Source organism: Suncus etruscus (genome assembly GCF_024139225.1).
Source record: "Suncus etruscus isolate mSunEtr1 chromosome X unlocalized genomic scaffold, mSunEtr1.pri.cur SUPER_X_unloc_3, whole genome shotgun sequence".
NCBI lineage: Eukaryota > Metazoa > Chordata > Mammalia > Eulipotyphla > Soricidae > Suncus > Suncus etruscus.
Window position 1 is genome coordinate 381,670 of NW_026060323.1, and position 16,848 is coordinate 398,517.

Here is a 16,848-nt window from a genome sequence, read left to right on the forward strand (position 1 = left end):
AAGCTACTCTCAGTGGTGCTGAGAGTGCTCATATGCCAATCCCCGCTCCAATCCTTTGAGTTTACTCCCTGGCCCAAGTGAGGTGATTCTTATCTAAAGAAGATTACAAATGCATCAAATTACATAGGAGCATGAAAATATTAATCTAATATTTAATAATAAGAATAATTATTTATTATATTTATACTAATTTAATAATAATCTAATATTTAATCTATCTAAATAATTGTTAGAAACAGAAATGTTTCATGTTCAAAAACATGATAAAATCAAGTACTAAATGTATCTTTCAAAAACACATTTCATCAGAGGTATTAGAAACAAGGAGAACATAAAAACAAATTGTCGGGGGAGTTGTTGCTTAATGGCTATAGATTAGAATTTCAGCTTTACAAAAAAAAGAGAATTATGTAACTAGATGCTGGGACTGGATCCATAATATTGTGAGTAGATGTAATATCACTTAACTGTGCTTTTAAAATGGGGTAACTGGCAAATTTTGTTCTATATTTCCATTTAAATGAACCATAGGTTTTTTAATGGAAAGAAAATTAATAGCAAAATCTTATTTTGGACAATCATTGGCATTATCTACTCAAAGTGAAGTGAACATAGCAAACTATTATGAAACACTTCTACTAGGTGCACAACTAACAGAAATACACGTATCCACATATGTTCAACAAAAGATATATACAAAATTACAAATTACAAATTATCGTGCTATTTGTAATAGCCCACAAACAATAAGCTACCTAAATATCCATCAAATAGGCTGAACTTAATGCTGTTTAGGGTTTTTTTTTTGGGGGGTGGGGGAGTCACACCTAGTGGCACTCAGGAGTTACTCCTGGCTCTGCACTCAGAAATTGCTCCTGGCAGGCACAGGGTACCATATGGGAAGCCAGGGTTAGAACCACCATCCGTACTGGATGGGCTGCTTACAAGGTAAACACCCTACCGTTTTGCCATCTCTCTGGCCCCCGGACTTAATAAATTTTAAAATACTTTTAGACTTCCATGCAAATGAGGTCTATTTATTTACAAGACCAAGCACCATATTTAGAATTCTCATAAATGAAATAAGAAGCAAAAGAACCCTGATTTCATTTACATGTGATAGAATTAATTCATTTCACGAATACCTTGCACATGTCCTCCCACCCCATTTTTCCACAGCATCACATCAGGTCCCCTATGTACCACCACTGGTCACTCCTGAGCATTGAGCCAAAAATATCCCCTAAGCACTATGGGGTATGGCTTCCCCAACCCACTCCCCCTAGCCACACACAAAAATGTATTGTCATTTGTTGTCGAGCTTGTGACCACCACCACCCCCTTCCTCAGAAAAGTTCTGCCTGTCATCAGAAAGCCAGAGCCGGGTGTCAGTACTGCCCCAGTCTGGCTCTCTGGAGTTAAACAATCTCTGGGTGTCAGTTTCCCTACGAGTGACTTGCTAAGATCAAAGGAACTGCCATAAGCCTTAGGATGCTCTTAGTTCTCACATGAGTTTTTATTAAAATGGAATTCTTGGGGCAAGAATGATAGTACAGTGGTAGGGCTTTTGCCTTGCACGCAGCTGGCCAGCATGGGACTGACACAGTTCGATCCCCAGCATCCCATGTGGTCCCCCAAACTTGCCAAGAGCTCTGAGTGCGGAGACAGGAGTAACCCCTGAGCATCGCCATGTGTGGTCCCAAAACAAAAAAAACTGAATTCTTGAGGAAGAAAAGATAGAAGGTAGGATCTTTGCCTTGCATGCAGCCACCCCGTATTTGATGATCCCCAGTATCTCCTATGACTCTCCAAGACCAACCAGGAGTGATTCTTGAGTGCAGAGCCAGGAATAACCACTGGGCATCATTGGGTATGGTCAAAACAAAACAAGCCCAAACTAGATTCATGTGCCCAGAAAATAGGGAAGGCTGACTTTGAGAAGTCAGCTGAGAATGCATGTGACTTGGGGCACCGAACAGAGAGCCTCCAGAGCTTCTGACCTTTTTCTACCTCTACCAGCCTCAAGGGGCACAAACAGCATTCTGACTCATGGTTTTCACCAGCTGCAAAGAAGCTCTGAGATACTGTAAGAGGCCCTGATTCATCCTGATGGAGTTGAAGGATGAACCATCCCTAAAAACTCACTCTTGTCCCAGGATATAGATGGCAGGTGTGTATATGCTTATCTAGCAGCTGGACACACAGAACCAGGAAGGTCAGATAGTGATGGAGCCCTAACTTGAAGAAATACTCAGCTCTGTGATGGGAGGTTTGACCCATGACCTTTGAAAGGCCTCCTTATGAGGCTGGCCCTGGGCTGGCAGCTGGAAATATGGAACCCATCAGGGTTCCTGTTGTTCAGAGCTGGTTCTAGAGGTTCAGGGGTCCCAAACTTGGTAGATCCAAGGTCATTTCAGCTAAATAGCTCTCAGAGGTTCTGGGCTGTGTACAGGGCAGTAATGTCTGTAAGACCAGCTCCAAATAAAAAGGCTGCTTACTCTGGCAATATTTCACAGAGCTCTCCTGCTTGCCAACACAAGTAGAACCAAGACACACAGTTGTACAAAGCTCTGAAAACAACCATCAGAACTATTGCATCATTAGAGAAATAATGCACTAACAACTACCAAGACAATGTTAATGAATGAGAGAAGGAGAATACCTGTTTTGAATTGCCAGCATGGGGTGTGGGAGGAGGGAGATGGGGGGCATTGGTGGTGGAAATGTTGCACTGGTGAAGGGAGGTGTTCTTTTAGTGACTGAAGTCCAACAACAGTCATGTTTGTAATCAGTGTTTAAATAAATATTATTAAAAAAAAGAACTACTGCATACAGACATGAAAGGACTCTCTCATTCATGTTTCCAAAAGAGAAAACTGAAGCTTCAAGGATTCTGTAGATAGTGTTATCAACCCTGCTTTGTGTATTTCTATCTTCTATGTCTTAGTCTCTCCCACACTGGATCCTGAGTCCCCTGTTGGTACAACAACTGTTGCCACAGTTGGATGTTCAGAGAGCTGTCAATCCCTCTGCCCTCTTCAGACACCTTTAGGGGCAGGACAGGGTTCCGATTCTGGGTTTCCTGTCACCCAGAAGAGGAAATGAGGGAAAATCCAATCAAGGCATCAAAAAAGTTCCTTAAGGTTCCTTAAGGTGCATGCTCAAGGAATACCAGTGGAAATTATTTGCCAAGCCAGGCTTTTAACAGACACTGCACGCAGCTGTAAGCCTCAGGGACAAATTTGGTTCATCTGTCTCTAGATTTCTTAATCCCAGAAGGTACCACAAGTCTCTGCCCTGGTCAGTATCAACAAGCTGACCAGAACAAACCCATCCCAGCTTTACCCTTTTATCCCAGAGCAGAGATCACAAATGAATACAGCGGCAAGAAAAAGAAATGAGGTAACTTTATAAAAATGTGATAATACAACAGGATTTGATTTTTTTTTCCTTTTTGGCAGTGAAATTAAAAACACACACACCTGGAATAAAAATTAGACACAGAAACAAATAAAAATTAGGAACATGAACACATAAGGACACAGAGTTGCTCAGACAGACAACAAGCAGTCTTAAGAAGCAGCAATGTGGGGCGAGAGGCAGTTAGCTCTGTGATGAGGAAGCGATCAAGCACTGCTGGACACTGACATCTCAGAGCAGGCAGCATAAGGGATAGGGATGGCAGTAACCAAGAGAGGCACAAAGGCTTCCTAAGGGAGACTATCCTGACCATTGACTGGGGGGCAGGGATGATGGACTCCTGCAAATGGGCCCACACCGTCTACCTCCACTTCCAGGTAGCCAGCCAGGGGGCAGTGATTCTCAGCCAGATCCAGGCCGCAGAGGACTGACTAGAGACTATTCATTCATTCATTCCTGGCCTGCGGCTATGTGAGTCTCTATTCCACCATGGTGAGCCTCAGATGGTAAAATGTGTCAGAATGACCAATGAGTCCAGGATGGAGACTTGGTTCTTCAAGAACCAAGAAAACTGGACAGATACAGGGCTAATCGAAACACTTTTTGGGATGTCGGGCCAGAGCCAAGGTGACATCTGGACCACTTTGAAGATCAGGCTGGAAATTTCCCCCACCCTCAGCATCTTCTACAACCTGTCCTTTAGGGGGGCAGCAGGGGGATTCTTAACTATATTCTGAGGTAGTCTAACCGTGACTCACACAAGTAGCTAAAAATGATCATGAAAACATGGGCAGTAGGGGATGGAGGGTAGAAATCTGTCACCAAAATTAATCTGTAAGAATTTATATTCCATGTGGGCATGGTTGGGGGCATGCACAGCTCATGTTCTACTAATGCTGTAGCAGTGTGGAAGAAGAGAGAAACCATATTGGGATGTCCTGGCCTAGGGTAGTGATAACTCTGATAGGGATCCTGCCACTGACACATGCCATGTGGCTGAAAGCCAGAGAACCAGAGGGAGTTGGGGAAAGAAGTCTCAGGGTTGCCTTCAGCTACCGTCAAACTGAATGTGCTTTAAGGGAAAGTGGCACTGTTAGACTTGAACTTAGAAAACACTTCAGAGGCCAGTTGGTGAGGAAACTGAAAGAGAGCTGAAGCCACCAATAAAAGACGAAAAATAATAATAAAAATAAGAAGAAAAAGCAAAGGGGTTCGTAGACACCCCGACTTCAGACTTCAATTTACATTCTTTTCTCCTCTGCCTGGCCACTCAACAGCTTTTATGTCCCTTAGTATCTTCTCTGTTTTGCAAATTTCCGCCAACGTCTTCTAGGACGAAGCTCACCAAAGTCTTCAATTTCATCTTCATAATCATCTTCCTGAACGATCCCTGCTTAACAGCATGCAAAAACAAAAAGACAGTGCAGAAAAGCCATTTTAGGGGGGAAGATACAGCTTTCTACAAAGACACTGGAAACAGGGTGGAAGGTGTTCCTCCCAGTACTGATACTGACATTGATGGGTAACCATTAAAAGGACAAATAAGAAAGCCATTGTACCATACAGACCTTGGCAAGATAATTTTGCCAGGAAAGAAACATAATTCTATCAACACAAGCCTTTAGCTGTCTCTAGGAAGTTGCACGCAAATTTCCATGGGAATACTTGTTTGTTTCGAGTTTTCCTAACAGTGGGCCATCTGGTGACACTTGGCCCAGCAGTATCATACTCAGTAGTGCTTGCTCAGGAATAAAAGGCTCAATAGTCTAAGAGGCTAAACTTCAAAGTCTTGGGCATGCCCTGTATGCACTCCACTCCTTGGAGTTACTATCTAAGCTCTGACTTAGCTTGTTTTGTACACAAATCTATTTGCTTTATGCAAGAGTAAACCTATAACAATGCTCACACACAGTAGACAATACTCATTGTCTTAAAGAAGATATATAGATATATATGATATGGATATAAATCGATATAGATATAGATAGATATTGGGCTTTGGGACCACACCTGGCAATACACAGGGATTCCTCCTGGCTATGCACTCAGGAACTACTCCTGGCGTTGCTTGCGGGAGAAGGGGCACATATGGGATGCTGAGTATTGAACCTGAGTCGGCTGCCTCCAATGTAAGAGTCCTACACACTGTGCTATTTCCCAGTCCAAGGAAGGCAAATATATTTAACAAAGAATGGTTTTGCAATGCCACATCTACACTAGGAGTCACCATATTGAGCTTGAGTAGTGACTGACCATCATTAGTGACAGCTTGTCATTGATGATAGATAGCTCAAGGTGGGAAAAGGTACTTAAAAGAAAGCAACTGACATTGACCTGGAACCAACCAATCACCCTCGGCCTCAGGTGGGGAAACTCAGGTTGCTAATAACTGACTCAATGCCATCAGAGTAACCCACCAAGGCTGTCTCAAGCTAAAGGCTTCCTTACCTTCCTCCTTTAAGTGGAGTTCAGTCTTCATCAGCCACTCCCGTGCATCCCTGACGGATGTAATCAAACTATCGATCAGCCGAGTCATACCCTCTTCCGCTGTGAGAACCAGAAAAACAGGGACTCTGAGTGAAGGGGCTGCTGCAGGGACTCCTACACAACAGACCTACAACGCTAGTAACCCTACCAAGTCTAATCTCTGCCTCCCTGTGTCCAAAGCCACCGCTGGGATCACACCCTGAGAATACCCCAATACAATTGCTATCCTAGTGCTACCACTGGGTGTCTTTGCAGACCACCCATAGAAAGCTCTGGAAGGAACCTTTTGCTCAAGGTAATATGTAATGACAGGAGAATGAATCACAATATTCTTTAACATTTGCCATGTCGCTAAATTAATAGATGCATGATGTGACTTTCGCAAGTGCTGCTAATCAGGAAGTTAGGGGATCTCAGATTCAAAGGTCTCATGAAAATTTTTTGTTTTTGTTTTTTGGGTCACACCTGGCGGTGCTCAGGAGTTACTCCTGGCTCTGCGCTCAAAAATCGCTCCTGGCAAACTTAGGGGACCATAAGGGATACTGGGATTCAAACCGGGGTCCATCCTGTGTTGGCCACGTGCAAGGCAAATGCCTTACCACTGTGCTATCGCTCCGTTCCAAGAATCGTTCTTATAAGAAGCTCACCCTGGCTATGATTTAAAGGTTTTCAAAAGAGGGCTGGAGTACAGTGGTAGGGCATTTGCCTTGCACATGACTGACCCAGGACAAGCCTGGGTTCAAACCTCCCCCCCCCCCGTCCTATGGTCCCCCGGGCCCAGAACGATTTCTGAGTGCACAGCCAGAAGTAACCCCTGTAAGTCACCAGGTGTGCCCCCACCAAAAAAAAGTCCTCAAAAGAAACCAGTTAACTTTCTCCAACCCTTAGCTAAGCTCTTAGTATATAGTAGGTGCTCACGAGATGATCACTGAATGAAAAAATCAGGAGAAATGAACACTTAAAACATTCTCCCTTTATGTTTTCCATGAAACATATTTGCGAGCTGTCTTCTTAACTATATTGTGGGGAAGAGGAGGGACCATCCTCCATTCTGGACAAAGGTCAGTCACCACAACTGGGGAGCGGATAGGGAAATGTGGGGATGGTCCAAATAATGACGTTTGCTATAATCTGAGGGCCCACATTCCTCACTTGAGTTTTTTGTGGTTGTTTTTGTTTTTGGCTACATCTGGCTGCACTCAGGGGTTACTCCTGGCTCTGTGCTCAGAAATCATTCCTGGCAGGTCGGGGACCATATGGGATGCTGGGGATCAAACCCAGGTCTGCCCGGGGTCGGCAGCATGCAAGGCAAATGCCCTCCCACTGTGCTATCACTCCAGTCCCCATCACTTGTTTTTTTTATCATGCCAAAAGTCTATTGCCTGGGGTCACTTGTGGTGTAGTTCTCTCCAAGGACCACTGGAACATCCCTGGGTGGGGCTTTTCTGAAGGCGACTTACCTCTAGCCCAGGCCTTGCGCTTGTAGAGATCCTCCACCATATCTGAGACCTTCTGAATATTCTCCTGGACCTTCTGCTGCAGCATGTGGCTGTGCTCTTTGGATCCCAGGTGGCTGTGGATCCAGATGCTCTGTTCGATGTCCTGGACCACCAGCCTGCCTTCCTCGATGGCTGGGTCCACCTTGTCACAGAAAAAGTCAAAGTACTTCTGGTATGCCACTTGCTGCCTCTGGTGACCATCAAGGTGGAGGTGCTGCTCATAAGATTCACTATTTCTCTCCCGGCCTTCCTTGCCTTCTAGGTGGCCCTTAGAAAGGGCCATGTCCTTGGCAATGGCACCCTCGAGGGCTTGCCCAGTGCTGAAGTAGCCTTCGGGGCCACGAGCAAACTTGACCCCGCACAGATCACACTGTGTCCTGTCCACATCGGCCTTCTTGAAGTGCCTGGCTGAGGGCTCCCTCGCCTCTTCCAGGAAGTGCTCAGCTGGGGTGCTCACCCTTCTCCTCCACCTGATGCACAGGGAGACCACCAGACACACCCTTCTCAGCTTCCTCTTTACAGAAGCCTTCCTCTGCATCTCGGAGAGGATGGTGGCCAGGAGATGGTCTCGGTCCTCTAATGCTCGCTCATCTGTCTCTTCCTGACCAAACTCACACTCTGACTCTGGAAAGTAGTCCATGGGGCCCACACAGAGCAGGCGGTTCAGCCTGACCTCCTCGTGGTAGAGGCCTCGGACCATGGAGCCTTTGGTATGGACACTGTCCCACTGCCATCGACAGTCCATCAGGTACTCTTCATCCCGCTCAAAGAGCAGGTCCTGCAGTGCCTCCGCCACCAGTTTGGCATTGGTGGCCATCAAGACCCGCTTCACCACCTTCCGGAGTCTCTCTGGCACTTGGTCTGGCCAGTCCAGGCTCATCAAGTGCAGCCTCGTGTCGATCTCCTGGTAGTGGTGGTACAGAAAAGACTTGCAGGCTGGCTGCATCACCTCGGCATTTACCAGCATCACCAAACTCAGCACCAATGTCCGCTCAGCCTCGCCCGAGATCACATAACCTATTCCACTGAAGGCATCAAGCAGGACATTGAAGTTCATGTTCTCATAGCCACAGAGCACCTTCACGAGGTAGGAGAGATGGAAGCGGAAATCCTGGATGGCTTTGGTCACGTCCTTGGGCTTATAATCCTGAATGATGGAGAACACATCCCCAAACTCTTTGTCTTTCTTGCTGAAAAGGAACTCCCAGTAGTGCAAGAGCGCAAGGTAGCTCTTGGGGAGGCAAAGTATGGCTTTCTTCCAAAGGCGGACCAGAATTGCTCCGCAGTTGATGAACTGAAACTCAAGCAAGGCCACCGTGTTTCCGATGCTGGGGGTGAGAGGTTCTTTGCATCTTCTGATGAGCACATTCATGAAGCGATAAAAGAGCCTCTTGAAGTTTTCGGGGTCCCTGTGCACATAGAACTGGTCCATGCAGTTCTCCAGCAGCCGGATGAAGCACAGGTGGGTCTTCTCGGCAGTCTCTTCCTCCTTGTTGGGTATCAGCATACCGAACTTCCCCTCAATGCCTTTCATCCTGCAGCCCCTACCCCGGCCCCTGTCCTCTTTTTCAGACTCCAGGGCTTTGAGCTCCCGGTTATAGTTGTCCTCCTCCTTGTGGAGCAGCTTTTCAAATTCCTCTGGATAGTTGGAGGACAAAAGGAAAGTCTGCATGGTGGTCAGCCATAGGTCTGTGGACTCACGGCGGCTCCGGGCCGTTTCATTTTGGAACAGGAAATGGATGTACTCTTTCAGGGCAAGCCGAAAGAATCGGAAGGATTTGTAATTTGGCTTGAGGATTTCTTTGCAGGCCATGGGGTTTTCTGACAACACTCTCTGATGGAAATGCTTAGGGAAGAGGACATTCAGGAAGGATTTGCAAAGGCCATATGTGTCAGTAGATAAGATATAGTCAATTTCTTCAAGTTCCTCAACTAAGACTTTAGGGAATAAATTTTTGGCCTCCAAAAGCAATCCACTGATGGCCACCAGGTGCATTTTTGACTGAACCAAACACTTGGCCTCATAGCGCCTTAAAGGCCTATGGAAATCTTCACAGTTTTCATCCTCACATTTTAAACCCACAATGAACTTCAAGCAGACCCCAGGGTAGGCTTTCCCAAGCAGGCTCTGTGTAATTTGACACAACCTACTATAAAGGTGTTTGTTAAGGGCTAATTTCACATGGTCAGTCATTATCAAGAAATGGTCTTTGGTTTTCTTCTCTTTCAAGTTCAGATCCAGGTCAAAAATGACTCTTAATATAGGCCTAGGGTCATTCTGAGCTATCTGCCAATACTTGGAATCTACCTGAGAAAACCCAAAAAACTCAAAGCAAGACTTGACCATTTCTTTCTCGGCATTGTTACTGACTCTTTTTAGGGCCCGGACAAGGCTGAGAAGGACAGTCAGGCCCGAGGGAGCCAGTGCCAGCACCTTCCCAGGCTCAGCCTCACACTGGCTGGCAGCTTCATAGAGTACTTCTACTACGCCAGCAGAGTGGTTTAAAGTGTCAAACTTGTAGAATGCATCCTTGAGCTTCTGAAAGTCTCTCAGGATGACTCCCTGCAGAAATTGAGCCTCAGCAATACCAGACAGCTGATTAGTTTGGTAGCAGAGGTCAAGAGCTTCTCTCAAAATGGCTTTGGTATGTTCTACATCCAAATTCCTGGCGACATTGAGGCGAGCAGCCTCCAGCAGACAGGAGGCTTGAAAGTCCTTGTTGGCAGTGAGCCTGGCTGCCTCCAAGAGGCGGCCATGCTGCTTCATCAACAAAGCGGCCTCTTCTCTCCGACCTTCCCGTTTCAGCAGGTCTGCTGCTTCTGCTAGCCTTTTCCGAGAGTTCAGAAACACCAGTTGATCCTCTATGTCAATCTTTGAGAGCACAGCCATCATCTCCTTGATCCTATTTGCACTGAGATACTTGGCTGCTGCTTCCAAGTAAAACTGACTAGCAGAATAGGAGAGCTTAGATATGGGGAGGGTCTTAGCCCTTAGGATTTTTTCATACCTGCAACACAGGACAGAGATGCCAACATATTATTACCCAGAAGAAAGTCCTCTCCAAAAGATAGCACAGAACTATGTAAGTAAAATTCCTACATGGAGATAGCAACTACCAAATAAGGGGCCTGCGAAATAGCTCAAAGGACTGAAGTGTATGCCTTGCCTGTGGGAAACTTGGCTTCAGTCCCCTGCACTGCATTGCCCCCGGAGTACCTTGCCATGAGTAGACCTCCAGTACTCCGAGGTATTTACCAAAATAGACAAATAGGAACAAACAGAATTTCACTTTATAGAATCACCTTTACAAATGCCGCATCTTACACTGATAAATTCTTTACTCTAAAGGAATCAAACACTGGCATACAGAAGAACTGCAATCTAAGCAAGTGAGTACTGAGTATGAATTAAATATTATCTATAAAGCAAAAAGTTAAGTTATGAGTAAAAATTGCTCTCAAGAGCAAATCCCTTAAACTTTCAAAAAAGCATGATAATCTGATAAGAGTGATGGTACAGCTCTGTTCTCTTTTATATATGATTATTGGTGGCTTCACATATAACATAGGTCCCTGTAAGTTGTCTCTCTTTCCAGTTGTGCCTGGGGCTGAACTGGGGAAGTGACTCACCCCTCTGCTCTACCTATCAAAATATGTGTCCCATATAACATTTCTGAGGTACTGGAACATTCCAGAAAAACATCCCCCACTGGTGAAACTCTCATGGGGTCAAGCGTATTTTTTCCCAGCCACAGACATGTCCTTATGATGCCATAGAAAACTCAACTTCTGGGGCCGGGTAGGTGGCGCTGGAGGTAAGGTGTCTGCCTTGCAAGCGCTAGCCAAGGAAGGACCGCGGTTCGATCCCCCGGCATCCCATATCCGGTGTGTTCTTTTTGAGAAAGTTATGTTTACTTCTTCAGGAGCTCTCAAACCTGCATCAATCAAGGGCTAAATGGAAGGAGGTGACAGAAAAGCAAGATCATGCTGCTCAGGGCAGGCTGCCCCAGAAAGCAGAAAAAGGGAGGAGAAGAAAGAATACAGCCACCTACTTTTCTACTGCAATAGCAGCTTCTTCAAAAAGCTCTTCTTGGCAGTACATGTTGAGTGCTAGATCAAATTCCTGAATCTGCTCAAAGCATCTGAAAGCGTCTTTGTAGCAGTGGCCTCGCTTATAGAAGTAGGCGGCATCTCTTATCTAGGACAGAGTAAAAATTTACTCAGAGTATTCACAAGAACTTTTATCTTAAAAATAAATCAACACTATGAAAAGTAAAAAGGAAAATCACACATCTGTTACTTGTGAGAATCCAATGAAAATCAAAACATAAGTAGTATTATAAAGACTTTTTCCTGATAGAGGGAAGCAAAGTTAAATCCCAAGTTCATATAATACACAAAATACACAAAAATACAAAAAAAAAGCCCCAGAACCACTGAAGATCTATATGTGAATACTATTAGAGGAAAGCATTTAAGAACATATTTGTGGGGAGCCGGTGAGATAGCAAGGAGGTAAGGCCTTCCATGCAGAAGGATGGTGGTTCGAATCCCGGCATCCCATATAGCCCCTGTCCCTGATAGGGGCGATTTCTGAGCATAGAGCCAGGAGTAACCCCTGAACGCTGCCGGGTGTGACCCAAAAACCAAAAAAAAAAAAAAAAAAAGAACATATTTGTGATGTTCAGATAAAGAAAGTCTTCGACAAAACCCCAGACACTCAAACGTGAGTGAAGAACTTGGTAGATTTGATCATATCTAATAGTGCTACAGAGGACATAAGAACTACAATTAAGGTAATAGATATAGTACAGTGTATAGGGGTCTTGTCTTGCATACTGCCAAACTGGGTTTGATCCCTGGCATCTCTATGATCCCTAGAGCCAACAAAGAGTAATTCCTGAGAGCAGAGACAGAAGTAAACTCTGAGCATCAACAATGTAGACCCAAAACAAAACAAAACAACTACAAAAAGAAACTTAAATTAAGACAAGGAAGGCAAACGTTGACACTGTGATTGTCCAAGATTCTGTGAAGATGGAAATATTCTTTGTGTCAAAAGTGAGCATGTGAAAGAATACCAAGGAACTACATTTTGGGGGGGGTTTACTGAGGGGCCACACCCGTTTGATGCTCAGGAGTTACTCCTGGCTAAGTGCTCAGAAATCCCTGGCTTGGGGGGACCATATAGGAGACCGGGGGATGGAACCGCAGTCCTTCCTTGGCTAGCGCTTGCAAGGCTGACACCTTACCTCTAATGCCACCTCACTGGCCCCGGAACTACATTTTTTATTTAATTTTATTTAAATTTATTTTCATTTAAATTGCTATCCATGGTTTGTGTTGACTACTCTTATCTCAACCTAAATTAGCCAGGTCCAGAAGCCTGCAATTACAAAGAGTCTTTTCTGAAAACCTAGACAACTAAGCAAAGGATATTCACTGTAAACTCACAGTGAGGAAAACTTGAAAGATCAGTGATAAATGAAGACACTCTGCTTCATTCAAAACCTGAGATGCATGAGTCAAAGTCCTAGTGAGAGACATTTATAATGTTTGTAAAAAATTAAGAGAACTCTGAACATGGTCAAGAAGGTGGGGAGCATAGAGTCCACATGTACAAAGGGGTGCTATTATTCTGAGAAGCAAAATGGCTCTCACTTTCTGAGAGACTAAACATCTATAGGTCCTGGCATGTAGCAGGAAGTACATTTGTTATTGAATGTTTAATATCACAACTCTAATGGCTGCTCCTAAAGCTCTGAGAGAAAACAAAATAAAAATAGGACAAAATGAATACACATGGCAGATTCTCTCATAAATCTGAGTTGCCTGACCCTCTGACTATTAGAGGGCACGACTTACTAGGCCATAGGCTATGGAAATGGAATAGAAATCTCTTTGTGAGAAGCCCAAGACCTCTATTCTGGGAACTAGAATAACTTCCAACTTCTCCACATTCGTTAAGCCCTCCTTGCATCCTATCTCCATTCTCAGATGCTACCGTCTTGGACCCCAAGAAGTGCCAATTGCAGGGGGACAGGTCTAGGCAGATGTGAGCTACACAGAAATGCAAAACAGAAGCAATGTTCTATTTCTGGCAGTGTGGTAAGGTCAACCAGTTTCAGAAACCCTACAGATCTTGGAGCTTCTAGATATACATTGCCTTATCAAAAACACCCCTCTAACCAGTGCCTCTAACCACTCTAGCAGGGGAAATACTAGGAAGAAAAATCCCCAAGTGTTATTGAAGGACTCAGAAGGGACCAAATATGCAAGAAATTGGGATGAGAAAGGCATAAATCACAGAGGTATCTTCTTCCCCACTGACCCATGAGATCAGCACCTGCCAGTCAGAGCAAGAAGTTGGAGGGGTTTCCAGGGTAACCAACACTGCTCTCTGAAGAGAGGCAGAGGAAAGAAGTAAGACAGAGGGGCTCTGACAGGAAATTTTCTTCTCACAGGTTGTATCCCACCCAGGGGAAGCACACAGTTTGGGGCTGGCACAGGGAAACCATCTGGCCTAGGGATTTTGACAAAGGCCACTGTCAAATGCCAAACAGGTTGATTTGAATCAGGCTGACTAGGTTATTAGCTGATCACAAAAGATCTGGCCCCTTTTTGGGGGGGAGGAGGGATGCACATATATTAGGGCTGGGCCTGAGTAAAAAAAGGGATATGGTGAGAGAGGAAAAGCAAGAAGAGGCTGTTAGTGGTCAAAGGGTGGGTGAAGGAGGAGGAAAAGGAGTAGGAAGGAAGGAAGGAAGGAAGGAAGGAAGAAAGGAAGGAAGGAAAGAAGGAAGGAAGGAAGGGAGGGAGGAAAGAAGAAAGGGAGGGAGAGAGGAAGGGAGGGAGGAAGGTGGGAGGGAGGGAGAGGAGGAAGGGAGGGAAGGAGGGACTGTGGGAGGGAGGAAGTTTTCAGGAAGACCTCGAGCAGGAAAGTCAACCATAGACCCATCCAAGAGTCCTTCTTGGGCCTTCCCTGACCTTTCAGAGGCAGTTTGGTAGATGAAGGTGCAGGAAACATGAGTTTATAAAGAAGGAGTCTCTGGTTTAACCATGAAAACAACTAATAGGCAAAAGGGAGAAAATGATTGGCCTAGACCTGTCCCCCTGCAATTGGCACTTCTTGGGGTCCAAGACGGTAGCATCTGAGAATGGAGATAGGATGCAAGGAGGGTTTAACGAATGTGGAGAAGTTGGAAGTTATTCTAGTTCCCAGAATAGAGGCCTTGGGCTTCTCACAAAGAGATTTCTATTCCATTTCCATAGCCTATGGCCTAGTAAGTCGTGCCCTCTAATAGTCAGAGGGTCAGGCAAGCAGCAAGGGAGACCTCCACATTTAGACCTAGCTTCAAACTGTGTCCCACCATGCCAGAATTCAGGGTGTGTCAAGATTTGACAGTTGCCTGCAACAGTACCTTCCCCAGCCTCTCACATAGTTTGGCTGAGAGTTGGAACTCCTTGGCGTAGCTCAGACACTTCAGAGACAGCATGGGTTCATGGCACTCGAGATATGTTCTCCCCAGTTCCAGATACTCCATCTGCTTTTCCCTAAAAGGAGGGTGACAAAACAGAGTTTCCATGGAATGTGACCCAATGTCTCTGACCTGCTGTTCTCCTCAGACCAAACTTGCAAATCTCCTCAAGACTCTTACTTGGGGCTGACTTTCTTGGACTTCATGTTCAGAGCAGTGTTGTGGGCCAGTGCAAGTTTTTCCTTCTCAAAAGCACCACCTTTCTGGTAACATTTGGCTGCGACCTGCAAGAAGAGAAAGAATTTGATTTCAAGCAAACTAACAGAGGGTGTAAGAAACAAAAGCGGAACTTGAGGGGCCGGAGAGATAGCATGGAGGTAGGGCATTTGCCTTGCATGCAGGACAGTGGTTTGAATCTTGGCATCCCATATAGTCCCCGAGACTGCCAGGAGCAATTTCTAAGCTCAGAGCCAGGAGTAACCCCTGAGTGCTGCTGGGTGTAACCCAAAAACAAAAACAAAAACAAAAAAAAAAGAAAAAAGAAAACAAACAAAAAAAAAGAAGCAGAAGTTGACTTCTGTGTTTGTCCAGACAAAGCCTCTCGGCCCAACTCGTGCTGGCAAGCCAGAAACTGGCAAGCCAGAGAAAGCCCAATAGTGCCACCAGCTGACACTTCCCATTCATAGGTTCATTTTCAAAGTCCCCAGAAGCAATAAAAAAGAAATCTAGTGTCTATCTGCACAGGATCCCATAATAACACCCTCAGTTCCTCTTCCAACAGACATGGGCAAGAAATTTCATCCTTCTTAATGCAAGAAACAGTCTTGAGAGAGTCACCCAGATAGAAAGAGAAGAGTTTCAGAACGTATCTTAGAACATAACTAAACAAATCCTCAGGATATAAGGATACATACCAAATTGAAGGTAGGTAGGACATGTGTCCTGGGAATGTCAGTCTTGTATCCCAACCCCTACCTGCGGGAAGCTGCTTTTCTAAAACCAGAAGTGAGTAACTGGTCTCAAATCACAGGCAATAAGATATAACATAGACATCCAGCTTGTAGAGATTAGGTCTCAGTGTGAGCAAGGGAAGGAGGAAGCATCACTTCCCTGTAGAATGGCCAGGAGAGCATTGCTTCCCCTCAGGCTCTCTGCCCCAGAAAACTTCATCTCTGGGAGCTATGCCACACTCATTTCCTCCACAGGGTCTCTGTCTGCACAGTTCCCTCAAACTGATACTCTTCCATTCTTTCTATACCTTGCTAATTTCACTTATTCTGCAGTTCTCCATTCATGGCTCCTTTTCAAACTCCTCTGTCCAGAACAGGTGGTTCTGGGGGTAGCTGACCTCTCATCTATGATAACTGCCAAAGATGGAACTCAGCCCTCTTCTTATGTCTAGTTTGTATCATACTCAAGCCTACTTGGTTGCTCCATAGCTCAACAGAAATTTGTTGGATGGAAAAAAAACTCAAGTGGTTCGTTTATGACTGAAATCCAACTACAATCATGCTTGTAATTATGGTGTTTAACTAAAGATTTTATTAAAAAAACAGGTTTTCATTTGTATGGTGGTAGGCAAAATACAGTGGTAGGTAAGTCAAAACACTATCCCCATGGGCCAGAGAAATAGCATAGAGGTAGGGCATTTGCCTTATATGCAGAAGGGCAGTGGTTCGAATCCCGGCATCCCATATGGTCCCCAAGCCTGCCAGGGGAGATTTCTGAGCGCAGAGCCAGGAGTAACCTCTGAGCACTGCCGGGTGTGACCCAAAATAAAACAAACAAAAAAATTACAACAACAACAACTACAAAAACAAACAAACAACACTACCCCCAGAGTTCATAAGTCCTTTATCAGATGAAGTCAGGTAAAGAGAAGGCCTTGTGAACCATTCTCATCTGTTGGCTCATTTAAAAAAGATTTTAGATGTAAACATTCAAAAGAAATAAATAATTGGAAA

At 45.0% G+C, this 16,848-nt stretch overlaps 1 protein-coding gene across 1 annotated transcript in view; it reads right to left on the reverse strand.

Annotated features, from left to right (window-relative positions):
* Positions 1-4,596: 4,596 nt before the first annotated feature.
* LOC126000613 (TPR and ankyrin repeat-containing protein 1-like) overlaps positions 4,597-16,848 on the reverse strand; it is a 58,205-nt gene continuing 45,953 nt past the window's right edge. The window contains 6 exon segments of the mRNA XM_049767823.1: positions 4,597-4,810; positions 5,869-5,967; positions 7,368-10,414; positions 11,459-11,604; positions 14,828-14,960; positions 15,065-15,168. Coding sequence (XP_049623780.1) covers positions 4,710-4,810; positions 5,869-5,967; positions 7,368-10,414; positions 11,459-11,604; positions 14,828-14,960; positions 15,065-15,168 — 3,630 coding nt within the window. The 3' untranslated portion in view covers positions 4,597-4,709.